The following is a 23,628-nucleotide window of genomic DNA, read 5'->3' as shown; positions in this document are numbered from 1 at the left end:
TTATTGGTCAGGTATATTTTGTAATTCCCCTCTATTGGAATTTGTTAGATGTTTTTCCTCATTAGATTGGGATTATGGGTTTGGGGCTGGAAGATCAGAGGTAAAGTGCCATTTTCATCACATCATACCAAGGGTGCTTCCTATCATCTTGATGTTGACCTTGATTACCTGGCTGAAGTATGGTATGTCAGTTTTCTTTTTCTTTTTCTTTGTTTTAATTTTTATTTATTTATTTGACAGAGAGAGACGCAGCGAGAGAGGGATCACAAACAGGGGGAGTGGGAGAGGGAGAAGCAGGCTTCCCGCCGAGCAGGGAACCCGATGCGGGGCTCGATCCCAGGACCCTGGGATCATGACCTGAGCCGAAGGCAGACGCTTAAGGACTGAGCCACCCAGGCGCCCCGATGGTATGTCAGTTTTCTTTTTTCTCCTTTTCTCTACTGTCCTCTTTGGAAGAAAGCCACCATGCACAGACCATACTTTAGGAGTGAGGAGTTATGCTCCCCCTCCTTAAGGCTATGTTTTAACAAGCAAAATAACCCACACAACCGGTATCTTCGCTCTTTTCATCGGTGGTCATGCTTTGAACTTTTAGCAGGTGATCCTACGTGGATAAATGTTCTCCACTGGCCACCCTATCTCTTGGAGACTCACTTTCCTCATTTGTAAAATGGGAGTTGTTGATCCTTCACTCCTGGGACTGTAGAGAGTAGAAAGTCTCCTGCTGTCAGTGTCAATTCCCTCTGCCTCCCCCGTTTGGCTATCTGGGAACCCCCTCCGAGAGAGGGTCTGTGTCTGACCTAGGGTCTCACCGCATGCTCGCAAAGCCAAAGTCAACCCCGGGCTCTAACCACACCCTAAGCCCACTTTGCCCCACCTGGGGGCGTGGAGCAGAAGTGTACTTCCGCCAGCCGCCCGCAGGTACCTCGCACGTGGCGGCGCTGGGCTCCCAGCCACCTGCGGGACCAGAATGATGAGTCTGAGCTCGGTGCCTCGCTCCCTGCGGCCCAACCAGGCCTCCCCCTCCGCGGGCCCGCCGGCGGTGAGTGCGCAGCCGGGAGGGCGGCTCTAGCCTTGCGCTTCTGCGGTCTTTCGCTCCTTTCGGTGTCCCCCGTGCGGCCCTTCCTCGGGGTCTGAGGCCCCTAGCTTCTGGCGCGCCCCTGGCTGGGCGCTCTCCTCCTCTAGCTAGTTCTGGCTTTGACCTCTCCTTCCGCCCACCCGTGCCCGTTCCCCGCCTGGCTCGGACCAGCCTCTCCTCCTTGCCCTCTTTCCTGCCTGGCCGCCTTTGTTTGTCTCCTCCCTCTGTGTTCGGTCTTTGTTTCAGCTGTTTTCTGTGTGTCTCCCCTCAGTCCCCTGGCTTGTCCTAGTCCACCGCTCTTCCGCGGCCCCTCCTCCTCCCGTGTTTGGGAGAAGCCCCCACGGAAGGCTGCGGGACTCTCATTCCCTCACCCACCACACCCCATCCTCTCCAGCCTGCCCCTGCCCTCTGGCAGCGTCCTGAGTCCGCCTGCTCGCCTGCCCCCTCCCAGGGCGTGGTTGAGGGGAGTTTGCGTGGAGGATCCGGAAAAGGCCCAGTGCGCTCCAGGAGCAGAACATTCTAATCTCTCCTGGGCTAGGTGCCATCCTGAAGACTCCTGGAAGGCAAAGCAGATCCAGCAGGGGGAGGCTGTGGCTCTTTCCCATAGAACAGTGATAACGTCATTGTGGTTGGCTGTTGACAAAGTCACCTGCTCCGTGGCAGGGCCCCCCTAGGTGCTCAATAAATGAATGAATTCCTGAGCAAGAGAGGGAGCCAGCGGGGTGCATGATGCCAGGTAGGGAAAGACTGGCTTTTATCAGAATACCAGGTGCCCCTGTAAATCAGTGCAGCAGGTAAGCTCCAGTCAATTGGAACATTTATTGAGCATCCTGGTGTGCTGGGCCCTGTAGTAGGTACTGGTGACACAGAGAGGAATCTGAGAGGGTCATCCCTAGGAACCTCACAGTCTAGCGGGGGATACAGATGAACAAATGGAATTACAAGAGGTAACTGCCATGACGGTGGGAATACAGGGCCCTGGAAGATCACAAGGAGACAACCCATCTAGAAAGATTTCTGGAGGAATTAACTTGAAGGATGAGTGGCCTAAGTGAAGGCAGTGTGGGCAGCGAATGAGTCAAGTCCTGGAGGCAAGGGGGACCAGCCTGCTCTGGATGGGTGGGGTCAGATTGGTTCTGGTAGTTGATTTTGCCAGGGCTGCAAAGGGCCTTGTAAACCTTAGTAAGGAGTCTAGAGTTTATCTGGAAGGAAATGTCAGGTGCCTGAGGTGTTCAATGCAGGGTGTGGCCAGATCAGATTTGCACTTCAGAAGATCGACTGGCTTCAGAGTAGAGATTGGATTGGGGAAGGGCACTTGAGGAGGCAGGGAGCCATGGAATTGACCAGAACTGAGAATCACTAGGACTTGGTTATGATTACCTAGGTGGGAGGAGGTTGAGGATACCAGCAGATTGCAAGATTACAACCTGGATTTTGGCCTCAGATGACTGAGATAGGGAACAATGGAAAAGGTCAGGGTTGTGGGGTGGGGAGAGATCTAGAGAGGCTTGGGGGACATTGGAGTGACTCTACTAAGGGTGACCTCAGGAAATGTCTGAATGTTTGGCAGGGTGTTTGCATGTGTGTGAGAGCTAGGTCTGTCTGATTCATCCCTGTGCCCTCAGGGCCAGCCCTGGCCTGACACCCAGCAAGGGCTCCTAAAGATCATGTTTCCCCCAGCTCATGCACACAGGGCCTGAGATAGGCTTTCCTACCCAGGAATGTTTCCGCAGCATTACTGGGAGGTACAAAAGGCGGGGAAGAGTGGCCACGAAAATGGGCAGGTGGCCAGAAGAGGGGTGGAAAAGAAGTCTTTATTTGCTAGAAACATATTGTAGTATTTGTGGATGAGGTAGGTCTGGGATTTCCAAAGAAACTGGAAGATTTCGGAAAAAAAAGGAGGGGAAAGAGACAGAATTAAGAAGTTTGGGAACAAGACTGAGGTCTTGTTTGGTAAACAAAGAAATGGGCCTTAGAGTATCAGGACAGGAAGCTATTTTGTGAAGCATCTGGAAATGAGCTTCAGAAACAACATTTGAAGTGATTGGATTCATTAGACTTCCAGAGCTGGAGAGACTTAGAGTTCACTTTGTGCATTTTGCCTTCCCTATTTCATAGATGACTAGGCGTAGGCCCACAGAAGAAAGTGAGCTTACCCAGTCACATCGCTACTTACTGGCAGCGGTGGGACTGGATGTTGGGAGGGGTAGGGCACCCATCCACCTACTGGAGTCACACGGATAGGGGTTTGATTGCGGCTCTGACTTCACTTCCTAGCTGTGTGACCCATCTTTCTGAGCTTTCCTCGCCTATAATATACAGGCCTCAAGAGCATCTGTGAGCTTTCAGGGCACAGGCATGATGAGAGCACATCCGACCATTCCAGGGTGAAAGTCTGCGACTTTGCATTTAACTGCCTGCCTCTCAGAGCCACCTCAGGGTTAACCGAACAGCCTTGCCAAGGGGCCTTGAGGTTCATAGGAGAAAGAGGAAGTCACAGGTTCTTGGTTTATTCTTCTCCTGGCTGTATGGTTTGGCTGCTGTCAGAATGCATCCCCTTGGTCTCCCTTCTCTACTCCAGCCAGCGGAACTGTCCCCCGGTAGGAGCTGTTGCCATGGCAACTCAGTTCTTTCTCCCCAGCCGTTTGGCTGCCTCTGGCTCTCTTTATTCCAGTACTTGAATCTTAGAGGTAGAGCCCACAGTCAAGCTGAGAATGAAGTCACACCTAAATGAGAACCCAGGACATTCCTGAACCCTGTCACTACTCCTGGCTCTGCAGTGACCTGTGACAGAGTCTCCGGGACAGAAATGCAGCCTCCCTCTGACACTGCCCCAATCTTTTCTGTGGCTGTGCCATCACACCCCCCGGGAACCTTCCCTGACAACCTCCAACACACATCCATCCACACGAAGAGCTTCTGAGTCTCCCCTCTCGGTGCCTGCACATTTAAGCCATCTGTTTCCCTCTCTCCTCTGTGAGCTCCTTGAGGGCAGGGACTGCGTCCTCCTCTGCTCAGGAGAAGGCTTGAATGTAATAGGCCCTCTACATTTTCTGGAATGAATGAGTAACTAAGGGAATGAAGAGTGGAGGTATTTAAAGGGTGAAAACTGGCTGATGTAATGACTAAGAGCGCATGCTTCGGGGTAACATGGCCCTGAGTTTAAGTTCTGACATCATCACTTAATAGCTGGTTGCCTTTAGGCAATTTACTTCAGCTCCTTAATCCTTCATTTCTTCACCTGTAAAGTGAGGATTTAATTCATTCTTCATAGGATTGCTGTGAGGATTGAATTAGAGGTTGAATGGAGAGTGCTTTGCCCAGTTACTAGACTCTGAGGGGAGAGACTGTCCTGCTTGTTCCTCAGTGTTCCAGGTACCTGGCACATACATATTTTATTGACTGAGTGAGTCAATTTTAGATAACCAAAGTTATTCAGGAAGCTGGTTTGGAAGGCTAACAACTAGCGTATCACCTCACATGTAATAATCTTCTGGTATTTTTGTTCAGTCTGTTAGTATTCCCCAAATGCAGCCTGACTCTCAGTCTGTTCCCAGGTACCCCTCCACTGGCTTGTGGGCATCTCCAGGCAGGCACCACGTGGGTCTTCACCACATCCTTAGTGCTCAGCTCAAGGTTTGACATAGAGAAGAGGCCTCTAAAAATTCTGTAGACCAGCTAAACTTAACTTCCATTGGCACCACACTTTACAGTTTATGAGGCAGTTTTATACCGATCATACCTGGTGTTACTGACCTTTTCAGCACCAAAGATATTCCTGTTATTAATAACCCTGGCCCATATTTTTGAAAGACATCTATCACACAAATTCCCTTAATGAATCAAAGTCATGCTAACTGCTAATCAGAACTTCTGACCTATATTAAAACAAGAATTTGTGGGATGCCTGGGTGGCTCAGTCTGTTAAGCGTCTGTCTTCAGCTCAGGTCATTATCCCAGAGTCCTGGGATTGAGTCCCATGTCAGGCTCCCTGCACATCCTGCCCCTCTGCCTGCCGCTCCCCCTGCTTGTGCTCTCTCTCTCTCTCTCTCTCTCTCTCTCTGACAAATAAATAAACAAAAATCTTAAAAAAAAAAAAAAAAGAAAGAAAGAAAGAAAGAATTTGTGTCCCCAACTGCCACCACAGGATGTGGACCCACATTAGGAACCCAGAAAAGCTAAAATGCTTCCTGAATGAACCCATGTTTGGTTTTTTAGGTCCTTTGAAAAATTGAAAAAACCCCCCCCCCCCCCCCCCCTTTTTTTTTACTGTATCTTAGATCTGAACATCCCACCTTGGGGACTTCTGACTTCACAACAGCTCCATATTCCCATTTTACAAATGAGGAAAGAGGCGTAGAGAGGGAAAAAGCTCTGCCAAAGGCCACAGGCTTTGCAAGCGTCGTCACCGGGACTTGCTTCCACAGCAGGCTCCTGGACTAATATTTTGTAATATTCTATGGATGAAAATAAGCCACGAGCTCCCTAGAGGTGGCACTGCTGCTTCACTCTGCCTTCTTGTGCCCTCAGGGATCCCCTGTCGTGGAGCTTAACGTAGGAGGTGAGTTGTACACCACCACCGTGGGCACCCTAAGAAAACTCCCGGGTTCAAAGCTGGCAGAGATGTTCTCCAGCTCAGCTAAGGCCTGCATGGACGCAGAGGGCCGCTTCTTCATCGATCGCCCCGGCACCTATTTCGGACCCATCCTGGACTACCTGCGCAGCGAGCGGCTGCCCACGCACCACATCCCGGAGGTGTACCGCGAGGCACAGTTTTACGCAATCACGCCTCTGGTCAAGCTCCTGGAGGACATGCCGCAGATCTTCGGGGAGCAGGTGGCCCGGAAGCAGTTCTTGCTGCGGGTGCCAGGCTACGGCGAGAACCTGGAGCTCATGGTGCGCCTGGCGCGCGCCGAGGCCGTGGCGGCCCGCCGCTCCGTGGTGCTGGTGTGCACCGTGCGCACGGAGGAGGATGCGGCGCGCTGCGCGGACGCTCTGCGGCTCCTGGAGGCCGAAAAGAGGTCGGTTGTCAAGTTCGGCCCTTGGAAGGCGGCCCCGCAGGTCAAGGACCTCCTCGACTGCGTGAAGATGGACCTTACGGCCCAGGGGTACCAGGTACACTATGAACCGTACTCCGAGAGGACATTACGGGCCAAGTATTTCAGTTACTTTTATACATTCGTCTTCATCTGGTGGTGATCCCCCAGGGGGCGGGGACAGTTTGTTTCGGGTTCTGGTGGGACTTATGAAATTAAAAGTTGCCTTCAAAAGCCGTCTTCCTTTAATTTAAAACAAACGAACAAACAAAAAAACAACTTCCAAGGTGGTCTATGAGGCTTGCCCCCCCAATACTTATTTCCCTGTTGAGGATTTTCCACTGATTGCAACTGACTCCACTGTGCTTGCCTTTAAAGAGGTGCAGCTGCTTCCTCTTTAAAGCCTCCCCTACCTGCCAGACCCTTCCCTGCAAGTCCAAATGGCAAGGCTGAGATGAGTTGGAATGTTTCAACAATTCTTCGGCTGGAGATGGCGGATGATAACAGGAAGATAACAGAATACCATGAATCTAGATAAAATGATCTGAAAATGTAGTCTGCCCAGGCTCAGCGTATGGTCCAATACTCTAGCCCTATTATACACTTTCCTGAGGAAGATGCCAAGTTCATACCTGTAGTAGATGCTACTCCTTCCCCCTCTCCCTCTCCCACTCAGATCTCCTTTTCCAGGTGCAGTGAGCTGTCTTTTTCTCTAGGGCAGTGATTCTCAAAGTGTGGTCCCTGGACCAGCAGCATTGGCAATACATGGGAACTTCTTAGAAATACAAATTCTCCGGCCCCCACCTCAGACCTACTGAATCAGAAACTCTGAGAGTTGGCCCAACAGTCTATTTTAATAAGCCCTTCAGGTGAGTCTGATGTACCCTAACTTCGAGACCTGCTCTAGAGAAGAACTGCTGTCTTCTTATGTGGAGGTATAGACGACTGAGCCCTCACCTCAAGGAGGAATCAGCTCTGGTGCAGTTCCTGTTCTGCTGCTCCTTGTGGGATCAGGCTGAAGTCAGTCTTCATCTGACACCACATTCTTGCTCAGCATTCTTCCTCTGCTGTATAGGCTACTTCTCTCACTCTCCGTCCCCTGAGAGCACATCCTCAATAAACCACTGGAACAAGAGTCTCTGTTTCAGGTTCTGCTTCTCAACCAAAGACAGTAATGCAACTCTAAGGAGAACACAGGTAGACATCATCCTTCTCCAAGTCCAGGTCTGGGATAGATGGCTCCCTTCCCCCTTCCTGCCTAGTAGGGTGACCAGCCGTCGAGATCGAGGTTAATTTCCAAGGTTTAAGAAATTACTACTGTCAGGGAGTTTCAGATTTAAACATAAAATTGCTCAGAGCGGTCATTGTCAATGCCTGTTATAATTCAATAACCACATCTGCTTGTATATTTTTTCTTTTTTTAAAAAAGATTTTATTTATTTGATGGAGAGACACAGCGAGAGAGGGAATGCAAGCAGGGGGAGTGGGAGAGGGACAAGCAGGCTTCCCGCGGAGCAGGGAGCCCAGTGTGGGGCTCAATCCCACTGGGATCATGACCTGAGCCGAAGGCAGATGCTTAATTCAACATTATTTATCAAGAGCCTGAAAAAAAGTTTATACTCTTTGATCAGTAATTACATTTATGAGATTAGATTCCCAGGAGACACTCTGTTCTGTAAGATCTAAAGAGGATTGCTTAAAGTCTCAATTTTGTGAATTATGTAAAGGTCAATGTCCTCCTCAAGATTTCTGTACATTCCCAGAGGGCTTGTTATCTTATGGTCAATCCTGGTTCTTTGTTCCTACTGGATTCATGGATCATCTAGATGTCTTGAGCTTGTTTTTGCTGTTCGACACAATGCTCACCCAGATTGAACACACATATCTTTTTCTTAATTTTTACAAATGCTACTCCCATGAGCTATTTGTGCACATAGCAGACTGTGGCAAATACAGGCACATAAAGGGGAGGGAGTTTACCAGACAGAAATGCAAATAACTTCAAATTGGGTGTTGGACGCATCTCTTCTTAAAGTCTCAGTCACCCCCATTACTAGGGGCTTTTCACTAGCAGATTGTATCTTACTTTCTTACTGTGTCTCTCTCTGTCAAATAAATAAATAAAAAATCTTAAAAAAAAAAAAGGCAATTTCAATATTCCCTCCCCATTCCCAATCCATAACACAGTTAAGATAACACACTATTTTCATCCCACTTAAATTATAAAAGCAAAACAATGGGAAGTCAAGCATATCATATTACATCTATATAATGCAATGTTATACTGTGATTAAAATTATATTTATAGAGGCTTAAAATTATTGGGGAGGAGAATACTCATTTAATTCAATGCAATTTAATTTAATCCATGCTCCAAAAAAGGATTTAAGGTGGTGAGGCTTAAAGGGCTATGAAAAAAAGAAATAGCCAAAGAGATACAAATTAGAAGTACATAAATGAAGGGGACACTCTAGGTTGTCTATCCAATAATACCATCTCCGCCCTTCCCATTTCCTAACAGGCAAAGCAAAATAGTAAAACACATTAATAATGTTCAAAAAACTATCTCTGGACATTTGTAGGGGTACATGATGTTTTTCCTAATCTATTAGGATTAACTAAAGAGAATTAGAATCAGAGGAGGAAAACCTAAAAATGAATGGTAAATATAACTGTCATTTTAATCCAAAGAAAAACACAAAGATTGAAACCTGTGAGAGCGCCCTCATTGAGGCACCCTAGTTCATAGCACTATGCCAGGTTTTCAGGTTTCCGTTGTTCTAGAAGACCTCTATTTTTTTTTTATTCTCTATTTTCCCATCCTTTCCTACTCCCTTCCCCCATCCATTTCTGCTGTGTTCAGTGTCCTGGAAAGCTAGTCCCAAGCCCCTTCCTGGTTGTCCAAAGACTTGGAAAGTAATAGCATGGAAGATCAGTGACAAGAAGGCCTGGGGAATTGGTGTGTGGATGGACCTCTTGGAATGGTGAAAATATTTGTGTTTCTTACAAATGCCCACCAGAGGGCATCCATTCTAGAAGAGGCTCTCAAAAAATAAATGGACACAATGGTATAACCTGGGGATGTCAGTCAGCCTCTTTTTCCGGCTCGCCAGTGCTTGCTCAATGGAATCATGAAAAAGGTGGCCATGATAGCTATGCATGGGATCTACAGTATAGATTTCCTTTCACCAGAGCTGGTCTGGCTCCTGATGGATGTCCAACAGCTGACACCAACACTGAGCCCCTGATACGGTATTATTTCTGTGGGATGGGTGGGGAGGGGGACTAGACACTTCTTAGTGATAGGTTGATTGCACTGCAGATCAGTTAGCTATACTACTCTGTAAGAAACTATTGGGAGTAATGCTGACATTTCTAAGCAAATGGCATTGACTGCTTTGTTTGAGGATATTTGCAAAACTGCTTAGGGGAGGGAGGAGATTTCCTCACTTAGAAAAATTTAAATAAATAATAGTCATAAAGATAATAAAGCTGGCATCACCCATCAATCCTGGAGGTATTTCAGGATGATTAAAAAAATGTCTCCCACTGGGGTGCCTGGGTGGCTCAGTTGGTTAAGCATCCGTCTCCGGCTCAGGTCATGATCCCAGGGTCCTGGCATTGAGCCCTGTGTCAGCAGGGAGTCTGTTTCTCCCTCACCCCCTGCTCATGTGCTCTCTCATTCTCTCTCTCAAATAAATAAATAAATAAAATCTCTATTTAAAAAAAAAATGTTGGGGCGCCTGGGTGGCTCAGTTGGTTGGGCAACTGCCTTCGGCTCAGGTCATGATCCTGGAGTCCCGGGATCGAGTCCCGCATTGGGCTCCCTCCTTGGCAGGGAGTCTGCTTCTCCCTCTGACCCTCCCCCATCTCATGTGCTCTCTCTCTCTCATTCTCTCTGTCTCAAATAAATAAAATCTTTTAAAAAAATTAAAAATAAAAAATAAAAATTTAAAATTTAAAAAAAATGTCTCCACTGGGTTGGAAGGCAGATTTGTTTCCTGACCAGTATAATAAAGTCTCTCTCCAGAGGGCAGGTTTGCTAACATTCCTTTTTTGAGACTGAGGGTTTCCTAAACTCAGTGTTCTTCGTCTGTGTTCCAGATCTATTGTGCATTGCATTTACCTGCATCACCTACATTGTGCTTGGGGGGGGGGGGCAAAGGGAACCAATGAAAACATGAAGTTCATGCTGCCTGCTATGCTGTGAACAATAAGCTATCTATGCTGAATCTATGCAAGTATGGCAAATCTACATCTTAGGGACTGTCTGACCACATGACAACTTTCTGATCCCCAAACTTAATGCCTTAAGGCTATAATCATTACTTATTTCTCACAAAACTACAGATTGGGCAATTCTTCTGGTGTTGGTTGGGCTCCTTCATGTGTCTGTGGTCAGATGGTGGATCAACTGGGGAAGGCTGGTCTAAGATGGCCTCAGCTGGGTCAACTTGACTTGTTCCATCTGGTCACCCAATATCCAGCAGACTAGGTTGGAATTATTCTCATGGCAATGGTAGGGTTCCAAAATCAAACAAAAGGTCTGGAGAATGTGTCTGTAGAAGGACCTGAGGCCTAGGTCGAAAACTGTCACACTGTCACTTCTGCCTCTTTCTATTGGCTAGTCATAAAACCAGCCCAATTGAAAGAATGGAGACAGAGATTCCATCTCCTAATGGAAGCAGCTTCAAAGCTGCATTTCAAGGGGCATACATACAGAGAGGGGGAGTATCGGGTCATTTTTGCAATCATTCTACCACACACTGGATCCTTTCCATCAAGGAAGGAGCAGTGATTTATCTCACAGGAATAGATACATATTCCAGATTCATATTTGGCTTTCCTACTGCTATAGACTGGATTTGTATGTCCCCACCACCACTCCCCCACCCCACCCCAAATTCATGTGTTGAAATCCTAACCCTCAAAGTCATGGTTAATACAAAGTCAAGGTGGGGCCTTTGCGAGGTAACTAGGTCATGAGGTAGAATCCTAATGAATGGGATTAGTGTCCTTATAAAAGAGACCCTAGAGAGTTCCCTTGCCTCTTCTGCCATGTTGAGGACCCAGTAAGAAGACAGCTGTCTATGAACTAGGAAGTGAGCCCTCTCCTGACAGTAAATCTCTCTGCACCTTGATTTTGGACTTCCCAGCCTCCAGAACTGTGAGAAATAAATTCCTTTTGTTTATAAGCCACTTGGTCTAAAGTATTCTTTTATAGTAGCTTAATATGTATCTACCTACCTACCTACCTATCTTCTATGGTTCTGTTTCCCTGGAGAACCCTGACTAATAAACCTAACTGCAATGTTTTTCTCAGCCCTGCTATGCATGGATACCTTATGCATTTTCATGGTATTTCATACATTGCTTTGGGCTAAGGAGCTTATTTTTAAAAATATTTATTTATTTTTAGAGAGAGCACGCATATGCGTGTGCGGATGGGGGGAGGGGCAGAGGGAGAGCATCCTGAGGCTAACTCCATTCTGAGGGTGGAGTCCCACGTGGGGCTCAGTCTCATGACCCTGAGATCATGACCTGAGCCAAAATCAAGAGTCGGACGCTTAATTGACTGAGTCACCCAGGCAACCCCTAAGGAGCTTATGTTATGATGAAAGAATTATAGCAAAGAAACTCTTGGTTTTGCTAGGTACCCCATCACCCAGAGGTAGCTGCTATGATAAAAACAGTGTATGACCTTTTGCAGACTCACTATGGGGCTAGCCACGAGATAACACATTGTGAGTTTGGGGTGCTGTTTTACATCTTATACCAATAGCTAAAATATAGTACTGTTGCTCCCACAGTTAGAATACATAGGTCTGGGGATTAGGGGGAGGAGGTAGGAGTGGTTCTTGTCATTTTTACACCTAATAATTCATTTATGAATTCTTGTGTTCAGAGGGTTTGGAGTATTTAGTCCCCAAGGGAGGAACAGTTCCACTAAAGAACACTGTCATTGTTCCATTACATTATAGCATGTAATGAGACTGCCCCCTGGTCATTTGGAGCTCTTTTTCCTGAGCCAACAGGCAGAGAAGGTGTTATTATACCAGTCTGAGTGAGTAACCCCAATTTCCAAGAGGAAATTGGGTTGCTGTTATACAATGGGGACAGGGAAGACTCTGTTTGAAGCTCAAGGGATTCACTGGGGTGCCTCATTCTATCCCCATGTGCAATAATGAAGGTCAAATGAAAATACCACCAATTCAATAAAGACAGTTTTTCATTTCAACATTAAAGAATGTGGAATGTTCTTGTTTGTATACCAGTCCGGCCCCAGTTTCTCCCTGTATGCAGTTTACTTTCAATATAAACTGAATTTTTTCTTTCATTTTAAAAAATTTGAGAGACAGAATGCGTGAGAGAGCACAGATGGGAAGAGGGGGGCAGAGGGAGAGGGACAAGCAGACTCCCTGCTAAGCAGGGAGCCCAGCTTGGGGCACGATCCCAGGACCCTGAGAGCCAAAGGCAGATACTTAACCAACTGAGCATGCACCCCATGAATTTTCTTTCATTTTCTAAGTATACCAAACTTCCTGCAGCCATATGTAATAATAGCAATGTTAGTATTTTTTTTTAAAAGATTTTATTTATTTATTTGACAGAGAGAGAGATAGCAAGAGCAGGAACACAAGCAGGGGGAGTGGGAGAGGGAGAAGCAGGCTTCCTGCTGAGCAGGGAGCCCGATGCGGGCATGATCCCAGCATCCTGGGATCATGACCTGAGCTGAAGGCAGACGCTTGACTGAGCCACCCAGGCACCCCGCAATGTTAGTATTTTTTATAATTGATGCTTAGATGCACAGTTAATGTCTCTGAAATCAGGATACATCTTAAGATTGCTCTTGGCCAATTGTTCATGTGTAGACTGGGTCATAGCAGTTCATGTCACCATCACTTCCCTTGAGCTCTGCATCTGTTGTCTTTGATTGCCATTTAATGAATCTTCAAAGAGATTACCCTGTAATTTGCATTGAAATGAAAAGTTTTAACGTGCGCAGAAAGACATGGAAACACAGCAGCAGTATGACGTAGGATACAAATCTGTGTGTAAGTAAGTTTAAAAGAGCTCTCTCACTAAATATACATAACAAATCTAAGCAGTAAGAAACCACTGGTTTTAATTTTAGGGTTTTTTTCCTTAATTCTTAATTTCTCAATTCTCCTAATTTCTTAACTGTTTTCTTAATTTTTTTATGTGTTACATAAAATAATGGTTTGTGTTACAATTGCTGGCAGCTTAGATCTGATAGGATGTGGTAATGATGGTAGCAGCTGCTAACATTTACCCAACGCACTGTTTGTAAGTGCTTTTCATTTCACTCGACACATTTGTATATGTGGTAGTCTCTGTGATCTGGGATGCCTTTCCTTCTTTCTGGAAAATTCACTATTTTGGAGGCACCTGGGTGGCTCAATCAGTTAAGCGTCCCACTCAATTTCTGTTCAGGTCATGATCTCAGGGTCTTGAGATCAAGCCACGTGTCTGCCTCTGCACTGGGCATGGAGACTGCTCGGGATTCTCTCCCTCTGCCCCTCCCCCCGTCCTCCCTCGCTCACACTCTAGCTCGCTCTCTCTCTCAAAAAAATCATCGGGCGCCTGGGTGGCTCAGTCGGTTAAGCGACTGCCTTCGGCTCAGGTCATGATCCTGGAGTCCCGGGATCAAGTCCCACATTGGGCTCCCTGCTTGGCGGGGAGTCTGCTTCTCCCTCTGACCCTCCTCCCTCTCATGCTCTCTGTCTCTCATTCTCTCTCTCGCAAATAAATAAAATCTTAAAAAAAAAAAAAAATTTTTTTTAAATCATCATCACTATTTTTTTTTTTTTAAGATTTTATGTATTTATTTGAGAGAGAGAGAGAGAGCGAGCACAAGAGGGGGGAGGGTCAGAAGGAGAAGCAGACTCCCTGCTGAGCAGGGAGCCCGATGCGGGACTCGATCCCGGGACTCCAGGATCATGACCTGAGCCGAAGGCAGTCGCTTAACCAACTGAGCCACCCAGGCACCCATCATCACTATTTTTAAAGCCAGAGCAAAAATCATTTCCTCTGCACTTCCATGAGGCATTGCAGGAATGGAAAACTTTTCTTCCCTTCTAGTTTCTTTGGCTGGTCTAATAATTAAATTGATAGAAGACAGGACAACAGGAAAAAACACAAATTTCATATGTATAGGAGCTCCAAAGACATGAGAGGCCCAAAGACAGGCAATTGAGGCTTATATGCCATCCTGAGCTCGGGAAAAGAGGAAGAGGTCTAATGCTTCCCAAAGCAGAGAAAGACAATTCACACACACACACACACACACACACACACACACACACACACAAAAGAAAGACAATTCACAGAAAGATAACAAATGTTTGGTGAACAAATGTTTGCCGTACTATGCAGATTAAGTCTTTCTGATAAAACATTACCTGTGGTATTAGTGTTCTTTTAGGAAGTTAAGGGGAAGGTAAACAGCTCTTCCTTAGTCTATTGCTCCTTGTCTTCAGCTAGAAATAATCCACATACCAAATGGCATATTTTGTGGTCATTATTCTGCACTCCCCCCATCCTGAAGAAGTTAGTAGGTTTGAATCACATTCCTGTTATCCAAGGATACTTGACCTTGATTACGTTTGGGTGTCTCTTCCCAGTCACACAGTAGGACTTAAGGTAAAGACCATTTTTATGTGTTTTGGGGTCTTCTGTACGTACCACGACATCCCGCATTAACGCTTTTGAAGTAAGTTAACAACGAACAGCTGAAGTTTAATGAAGGAGGTAAAACTCGGCCTCGGGTTTCACTAACACGACTAATACACTTTAGTCTGCCCAATGTTTCTGCATTATTTCATTCACTACATCTTGGTCAGGTTAGGTGTGAGCACATTTGCAGTTGAGGCTCTTTGTTCATTAAGTGCCAGTAGCAGTCTGAAACTTTGGTGCTTGACTCCTGACCTCAGGATTCTTTCCCCTCTCCGTAGCTATCAGTGGAAGGATTGATTCCTTTAAGATAGGTAGATTTCAAATAACTGGCATAAGAGAGGAGGAAAAAGAACCCCGTGCCAGGAGAGGGGTGGCACACAGCTAAACCGAAAAGAGAGCTGAAAAAAGCTACAAGCAGCAAAAGTGAACAGCCAAGGACGACGGGAACGCCAGCGGGGCCTCTCTCCCTATGTCTGGAGCAAAAGCCTCTCGCAGATCCAGGTTTTGCCTCTAGCTCTGGATCATCCCGCCTCTGCCCTTTGCCCTATACTTCTTCCCTTCCTCGGCTCTGCTCCGCGGCCAGGCTCCCGATCACTCTGAGACCACCAGCGAACCCCCGAAGGCTCCCATTGGCTCCTCTACCCCTTCAGTCCAGTCTCCTCCCGCCAGAGGCCCCGCCCCCTCGTTCTGCGCCCTCATTTTCGTTCCGCCTGCGCACGAGGCGTAGGCGGACAAATTCGGCTGCACCCCGGAAGGGCAGTCGAGCAGCAGGAAGAGGCCTCTCTTTCTCGGAACCCCACTGCCTTGTGGGATTGTGGCGAGTTCCTCAGGCCTAGACAAGTTTTCCGGATTCCTCAGCCCCGCCTCCCTCGTTGAGTACGGAAGCTGAGAGGGTCCGCGGGCAGTCATGGCGGCGCACCTAAAGAAGCGGGTTTACGAGGAATTCACTAAGGTGGTTCAGGTAATTTACGGAAGGAAAGGTCCCTGGACCAGTCCGGGGCGGGGAAGGTTATCCACGCTCCAGACACTTTGCCAAAACAGGCGCTGCAAACCTGGGTTGAGTGCCGACTACTTTGATAGGCTCTCCGAAACTACACATCAGTGGGCGTGTTCGTTTGCAGCTGCTGTAGTCGTCATTATTAATATGTGCAGTCTGACACTTAATAAAATTATTAGAACAGATAGCACTTTAGAACTTACGAAGATGTTTTATCCGTTATCTCAGTTTATTCGGGTTCCATTAGCACCTTCGTTCTACAGATGTGGCTCGAAAGCTTCTGGAGGGATACGAGGATTCAAAGCCAATTTCTGGTAGAGCCCCTCCCACCTCCCGTTACAAAAAAAGCGCCCAGGGACAAGTTGGTTGTATGCAAAACTGTGAGGGTTTGGAAGAGGAGTCTGTAGAAATCCTCACAACCCAGCCAAAGCAGGTGAGGGTCACAGGCTGCGGGGCAGAAGTTTCCATTGGTGAACAGCTTACCTAGGAAGTAGGGCAGTATTTTCCTCCTTTGAAGTTAAGGACAGGTGGTCCGAGCCCCTGTTAGAGCAGTGATTGATTCTCCATGTGTCTCCTCATAGATGTTGCTAAAGTTGATCCCAAGTTATCTCGTGTGTCCTGCTTCTCAGACTCTTTATGCACATCACCTGGTGATCTTGTTAAAATGTAGATTATACTCTGTGGGGTGGAGGAGGTGAGGCAGTAATCTGCATTTCTAACAAGCCCCCAGTTGATGCTAGTAGATCAAAAGCATCTTTAGATCCGAAGAGTACCCCTAGATCCTTAGATTTCTAGTGTAGCAGGATTTAGACCATCCAGCAGGGAACTCCTTAAACATTTCATTCATTCCTTCAACAAGAGTTTGTTAAGTGAATGGTTACTGTGTATCAGGTATAGTGAAAGGTGTTGAGCTACAAAGTCCAACAACACATTCGAGTCTCTTTCCTTTAGGAGCTCACAAGCTAGTGGGAGAGACAGAAAAGCATACCTGTGATTATAATACAGAGAGATGATTGTATTGACAAATCAAGTTTTTCTTCCTCTTTTCACTTATCATTTCTGTTTTGTGGACACATCTTTGTAGCATATTCCCACTGACTGTAGGGAAGTTAGTCTGCTTCTTTTGTTTTGTTTTGTTAAAATAACTTTGAGATTTAAACTTGACACTTTTGTTGCTCCATTTTATGTGAAATTAGTTTTCTTGAACTTTTGGAATGAGTCAAGATTTAGGAAGGTTTTTCTTTTTAAGATTTTTTTTTATTTTTAAATAATCTCTACACCCAACATGGGGCTCAAGCTCACAACCCTGAAATCAACAGTTGCATGTTGCACCTACTGAACCAGTCAGGGCCCCCTCACAAAAGATTTTCTAATTTCACAGAGCTGCTGCTTCTGGATTTGCTTTCTGGGTCTGTTTTCCCTGCCTGCCCACTTTTTTTTTTTTCCCCCTTTGTAATTGTGGTAAAATACATATATTACCATTTTAAACTTTTTTTTTTTTCTGGTTCAAGAGTGAGTGAGAGGCAGAGGGAGAGGGGAAGAGAGAATCTTTAGCAGGTTCCACGCTCTGCATGGAGCCCAATGCAGGGCTTGATCTTACCACCCTGAAATCATGACCTGAGTGGAAACCATGAGCCGAAATCAAAAGTCGGATGCTTAACTGACTGAGCCACCCAGGGGCACCCATTTTAAACATTTTTAAGTGTACAGTTCAGTGGCTTTCAGTACATTCACGTTGTTGTGCAGTGTGATTTCCTTTCTTTCCATAGTTCTTTTGTTCCCACTTCCCAGGAGTACTCACCCTTCCTCCAGCATGCTGTATGTTTACACTTCTCCAAACTCGTGTACCTGTTTTCTCTTTTACATGGAATGCATGTTATTTTCCCCTTTATTTTTGCTCTCACATTTTTGTTTGAAAACCCATCTAAAACCTCAGCAAGAGTTTCGTCTCTTCCTCCCCTGCTTCCATGGCTAGTACTCTGAACTCGTCTATTTGTACTTTCCACTCAGTGTTATCAGTTGTTAATCTTAAGAATAGTTATTTTACCAGCCAAAATGTAATTATTTGGGAATAACAGAATGTGCAATTCAGGACATGCAAGCCATGGCAAAACCACAGGCAAGTCCAACAAACAAAAGTCTTATTTTATGGAGAGGAAGGAGGAAGTTTTGAAGGGAAAGCCTAGGGTGATAGTTTCTCATTGGCTGAGTTGCAAGGGTGGTAGATTTCTTGTAGGAGATGCAATGTACGTCTTTCCCTATTGGGGCCTGTAATTGATGATTCTTTCTTATTGATTTTTCTGTTGGGGTCAGTAATCCACAGTTTTTTTCCCTATTGTTGAGTGGCACTGTTCCCCCCTCTAGCCTCCCCTTGTATCCTCCCTACTCAATTTTAGTGAGTTTTCTCTTTATTAATTTCACACAGTATACATATCTCCCTACCAGTCTGGACTCCTTAAGGACAGAGATAATGCCTGGTTCGTCTCCATGTCCTTTGTTACGTGTAGGAGTCTCTGAGTTGTATGGAGGTCGCGGTTCTTGGATTCCCTACAAAGATTTATGTGAGGATCCAAGCTCAAATGAAGACAGAAAGAGTGTAGCAAGCACAAAGCAGTTTATTAAGGATAGTACACTCTCAAGAAGGGAGAGTGTGCAGGCCCAGAGGTGGCTACTGCCTTGGAACTAGGGGTGTCTTTTTGTGTTTGCATAGATTATGGGTCATAGCTAGGGTGGTCTCTTACTGAGGTTGTTTGCAGTCATCTAAGGGACTCTTCCTACCAGTTGGGAGGGGGAGTTTTTGGCCCTGCCAGGTTCTTGCCAGAGCTGTCCTGGCCATCTTCCCCAACCGGAGCAGGGTGGTGGGGTGTGGGGGTGGGATTGAAACCACAATGTAAGTATATTACAGTGAAGCTATAGGTTACCCTCGGGCAGAGGTTGAAGAGGAGAGGCATGTTCTACATCAGTAGCTCTGGGTCTGTCAGCTCCAGGGTGTTGGAAGCCTTGCCAGGATATGTTAAGAGCCACAAAGTCAGGATGTTGTGTCCTCAGGCTTCCAATGTGTCGCCTATTTATCACCACCCTTGCCCCCAGCTCATGTCTCACTGCTTACTCTGTCACCCCTGGATGACCATAGGTCCTGGCTCACTAAAATGTTACTGATGGTTGACTGATAGCAGATATTGGTTTGTCTTCCCCCTTATATACTCTGTATGGAAAGAAATCTTTCTCAGGTTTTGACCTGATGGGAGCCCAAGTAACACAGAAGACTGAATTTGTGTAGAATAGGATGGGAATGGGTAAGGATTTTAAGAAAAGAGCTCATTTCTTTGATGAAATGAGATTAGTGCTTCTGATCTTTTCTTCTGCTTTGAAGAGGAGGGAGAGAGAACTGGTATGTATTTAGTGCTTATTATGTCTTTGTACACATAAAGATGTTATACTTTAGACTTCTCAAATATCCATATGATATAGGTATTGTATTCTCTTTTATAGAAGAGAGACTGGCCTCCTCTCACCAGTAAGTGGTTACTGAACCCAAATTCTCTGACTTCAAAACCCTTGGTCTCTTTATATCATGCCGTACTTTGTTCCTGACTAGAATAATCCTAATCTTTTCTCTGTAGAAATGTAAATTTGTAAAGAGGTGATTGCTCATCATATCAAAATGATGCAGTAAATGTTAAGGAAAATTATTGATTACAACATTTGTCTTATTTATGATGCTCTCTGTACCTACCCACAGGGCCTGATTTAAGCCTCGGAGGGACAGGTTCCCCTTATTTATTTATTTATTTTTATTTATTTTTTTTTTAAATTTTTTAATTTTTTTTTAAATTTTTTTAAAGATTTTTTTTATATTTGAGAGAGAGAGAATGAGAGACAGAGAGCATGAGAGGAAGGAGGGTCAGAGGGAGAAGCAGACTCCCTGCCGAGCAGGGAGCCCGATGCGGGACTCGATCCCGGGACTCCAGGATCATGACCTGAGCCGAAGGCAGTCGCTTAACCAACTGAGCCACCCAGGCGCCCCAGGTTCCCTTTTACATGAACTTTTTGGCACCCATTATACATAACGAGTGCATCTAGAAAGCTTCTAGTTACACGCCATCCTTGGGAGAATTGAGAAAATAGTTACTCAAATAATTTTGCATGTCCTGTAGTTCAGATGAGGATCGCTCATTGAGAAAGACTGGTAGTAGTGTCATAATTCCCATTTTATAGCTGATGAACATAAGAATTATGACTTACTTAGAACAGCAGAATTGGAATTCAGAGACAAGTCCTAATGCTGAATAATCATTCAGTAAACATTTGTTAACTGGCTACAGCTTGTGAGGTATTTGTATGTCTTATTTTTTACACTAACCATCCTTTTCATAAAGGCAGAATGGTTTGGGTAATCATCTGGAATCAGGAGAAGACTTTTTACTCAGTGTAAGCTACAGATAGTTCCCATCAGTTCCAGTTTTCTCATGAGGGAAGCTGAGCCTGGTGGGTCCCTCAGCACAGTCTGAACATATTTATATATGTTTGAACATATTTACGTATGTTCCATTATATATATAATAGAGATTTCTTTTAAGTAAAGAATGGAGCAGATCCTTTATGTGTCCTTTTAGCCCTAAAGCTACAATGGTCCTGAGAGATAGGCAGAACAAAATGTTAGTGGACCGGGCGCCTGGGTGGCTCAGTTGGTTAAGCGACTGCCTTCGGCTCAGGTCATGATCCTGGAGTCCCGGGATCGAGTCCCGCATCGGGCTCCCTGCTCGGCAGGGAGTCTGCTTCTCCCTCTGACCCTCCCCCCTCTCATGTGCTCTCTCTCATTCTCTCTCTCAAATAAATAAAATCTTAAAAAAAAATAAAATAAAATCTTTAAAAAAAAATGTTAGTGGACCTCTACTTTACAGAGAAATTGAAACTTGGAGAAATGAAATGACTAGCCCACAGTGGTAGGAGATAGTGGGAAAATGGGTACTCCTTGGTCTCCACTCCAGTGTCCTTTTTCCAGTTCATAACACTGCTTTCCCTAAAGTTAGGTCTATTAGTTAAATACATTATTTGGTTTAAGGGAGTGAGGCAAAGTGAAATTTGCAGACCCTGTGTTTTCATGTGTTTTCTTTGCCTACTCCTTTGCAGCAACAACAGGAGGAAATTGCAACCAAGAAACTCCGATTGACAAAACCAAGTAAATCTGCAGCACTCCACATAGATCTGTGTAAAGCTACCTCCCCAGCAGATGCTTTACAGTACCTCCTCCAGTTTGCCAGGAAGCCTGTTGAAGCAGAAAGTGTGGAGGGAGTAGTCAGGATTCTCTTGGAACATTATTACAAGGTAAGAAGGTCTTGAGGACCTGATGGGAGTGTGTGTAAGAATTGTATCATGTCTACAGAATGGGTTAGTATTGCAAGATAAATAAGAAGGTGTTCATTCAGCAGTCTTTTATTGAGGGTCTTCCATGTGCCAGGCACTATGGATACAGAGATAAAAAAGATCCAAATCCTGTCCTCAGAAATATGCAGCATCTCCGTGTGGATATAGAGAGTATCCATATAGTGTATACGGAGACAGATGTGAACACACTGCTGGGGGTAATGCTGCCCGTGTTGCGTCACGTGCAGTGGGAGTACAAGGACGACTTCAGCCATGACCCTCTGTAACCAGATTTGTCTCTGAAATGTCGTCCTGTCATCCTGCTGTTACTGCCCTATTTCAAGGCCCTCATATCTAATTGCGATAGCCCCGTTTTAACTTTTTTTTTCCTTTGCATAGTGTCATTTCATTTTTTCATGTATTTTACTGGGCTAGAAAAAAACATCAATTTTTGATTGATTAAATACAGGAAATAGTTTAAACAGAAATGAAATTCACAACTTGTGTTTAGTTTTCAGTTTATAAGTAAGATCTGCAGTAAAAGTGAAGACGTGATTTCCAAATATTTGAATCACAGATGAATCAAAGTTTTAAACTTAAGTATGAACATTTTTAAGCCTATAGAAAAGTTGAGACAGTACTATAATGATCTGCCAAATACCCATCTCTGGATTTAACACATAACGAATATCTTGCCAAATTTGCTCTCTCTGTTTGTTTTCCTTAAGTTTTTTTTTTAAAGATTTTATTTATTTATTTGACACAGAGAGATAGCTAGAGCAGGAACACAAGCAGGGGGCGTGGGAGAGGGGGAAGCAGGCTTCCTGCCGAGCAGGGAGCCCGATGTGGGACTCGATCCCAGGACCCTGGGATCATGACCTGAGCCGAAGGCAGACGCTTAACGACTGAGCCACCCAGGTGCCCTTTCCTTAAGTTTTTTTAAAGTATCATCATATATTTCCCTAAATAGTTCAGTAAAGGACTTAAAAAAAAAAAAACCACATCAGATAAAACTAAATTTCCTTAATGTCCTCTAACAACTAGTCAGTCTTCAAATTTCTTTCATTTCCAAAATATCTTTTTATAGTTGATCTGTTCAAATCAGAATGCAAACACTATTCACACATGGCATTTGGTCTTTTAAAATTTTTTTTAACTGATTTTTTTTTAAGATTTTATTTATTTATTTGTCAGAGAGAAAGAGAGAGTGGCAGGCAGAAGGAGAGGGAGAAGCAGGCTCCCAGCTGAGCAGGAGTCCCTGGTCTTTTTTTAATCTAGAACAGTTTTTATTATTTTGGTGACGTTGACCTGATAGACTCAGTCAGTTGTTGATAAAACATCTTGTTTTTGGAATTTGTTTACTTCCTTGGGGGTTAATTTGCTCCTCTATCCCTTTTATTTACTAGAAACGGAAAGTTAGATATAAAGTACAGGCCTTGTTAGATTCAGGTTAAGCATATTTTTGAAATTTTTAAGAATATGTTATAGATGACGATTTGTATTTCATATTGCATCTTCAAGTGTTCCCTTGCAAAAGCTTCTTTTTCTCTTCAGTCTCTTTTCTCTCTATAAACTATGTTTATTTAAATCTTTTATGTATGACATAAAGGGTCTTTTCCTTTACACATATAATGTTCTAGCTTAATCAGAAATGCTTTCAGTTTTCCAAAGATCTTGTGGATTTTCAGAAATCCATGTCTTTTCACATGCTGTTCCCCCAGCCTAGAACCCCTCTGTCTTCCTCCCACTGCCCTGTGATCTGGTTTGCCACTTTCTCTGTCAAGCATATTCCTTCCTCAGTGTCTTTCCACTTATGTTTCCTTCTGCCTAGAACACTTCCCTCAGATGTTCATATGTCTACTTCCCACACTTTGTTCAAGTCATAGCTCAAATGTCACTTTTTCATTAAAGCCTTTTTTTATCCCTGTATTTAAAATTGAAACTGCCTGTTCCACCCCAGAACCTCCTAGCTTCCTTCCTTTTGTTTTCTCCATAGCACTTACCATCTTCTCATTTTCTTTTTTTTTAAGATTTTATTTGTTTGAGAGAGAACGTGCATGTGTGTGTGGGAGGAGGGGAAGAGGGAGAGAGTGAAAAATCCTCAAGCAGACTCTGTGCTAAGCGTGGACCACGACATGGGGCTTGATCTCACAACCCTGAGATCATGACCTGAGCCAAAGTCAAGAATCCGACTGAGCTACCCAGGCACCCCCTATCTTCTCGTATTTTATTTTATTTTATTTATTTTTATTTTTTAAAAGATTTTATTTATTTGACAGAGAGACGCAGTGAGAGAGGGAACACAAGCAGGGGGAGTGGGAGAGGGAGAAGCAGGCTCCCCGCAGAGCAGGGAGCCCGATGTGGGGCTAGATCCCAGGACCCTGGGATCATGACCTGAGCTGAAGGCAGGCGCTTAATGACTGAGCCACCCAGGCGCCCCTCTTCTCGTATTT

At 45.1% G+C, this 23,628-nt stretch overlaps 2 protein-coding genes across 5 annotated transcripts in view; both read left to right on the top strand.

Moving 5' to 3' along the window:
- The first annotated feature begins 370 nt into the window (after positions 1-370).
- KCTD14 (potassium channel tetramerization domain containing 14) lies at positions 371-6,644 on the top strand. 2 transcript variants are annotated; one of them, XM_034995364.1, is made up of 2 exons: positions 371-407; positions 5,609-6,644. In XM_034995364.1, the coding sequence occupies exons 1-2, from the start codon at positions 405-407 to the stop codon at positions 6,275-6,277; spliced, it is 672 nt and encodes a 223-aa protein (XP_034851255.1). In that variant the 5' UTR covers positions 371-404; the 3' UTR covers positions 6,278-6,644. The 2 variants fall into 2 exon arrangements, with proteins under 2 accessions (XP_034851255.1, XP_034851254.1); XM_034995363.1 differs by having other exon boundaries at positions 376-1,042.
- Positions 6,645-15,665: 9,021 nt separating this feature from the next.
- Positions 15,666-23,628, top strand: part of INTS4 (integrator complex subunit 4) — a 113,405-nt gene continuing 105,442 nt past the window's right edge. For all 3 annotated transcript variants that reach the window (XM_034995428.1, XM_034995427.1, XM_034995425.1), the window contains exons 1-2: positions 15,666-15,772; positions 20,942-21,136. In XM_034995428.1, the coding sequence (XP_034851319.1) occupies positions 15,719-15,772; positions 20,942-21,136 (249 nt within the window). In that variant the 5' untranslated portion in view covers positions 15,666-15,718. The remainder of the gene's footprint in view (positions 15,773-20,941; positions 21,137-23,628) is intronic.

The sequence above is a fragment of the Mirounga leonina genome, unplaced genomic scaffold (genome assembly GCF_011800145.1).
Source record: "Mirounga leonina isolate KUSES-001 unplaced genomic scaffold, KU_Mleo_1.0 Mir_92, whole genome shotgun sequence".
Classification (NCBI taxonomy): Eukaryota; Metazoa; Chordata; class Mammalia; order Carnivora; family Phocidae; genus Mirounga; species Mirounga leonina.
Note: the sequence above shows the minus strand (reverse complement) of the source record. Positions and strands in the feature narration are given on the sequence as shown.

What these genes read in the sequence shown, in the direction of transcription:
- KCTD14 (XM_034995363.1), top strand. Translation starts at nt 971, where the DNA reads ATGATGAGTCTGAGCTCGGTGCCTCGCTCCCTGCGGCCCAACCAGGCC. An exon ending in CCTCCGCGGGCCCGCCGGCG is followed by an intron (nt 1,043 to 5,608) that starts GTGAGTGCGCAG and finishes TTGTGCCCTCAG; the next exon opens with GGATCCCCTGTCGTGGAGCT.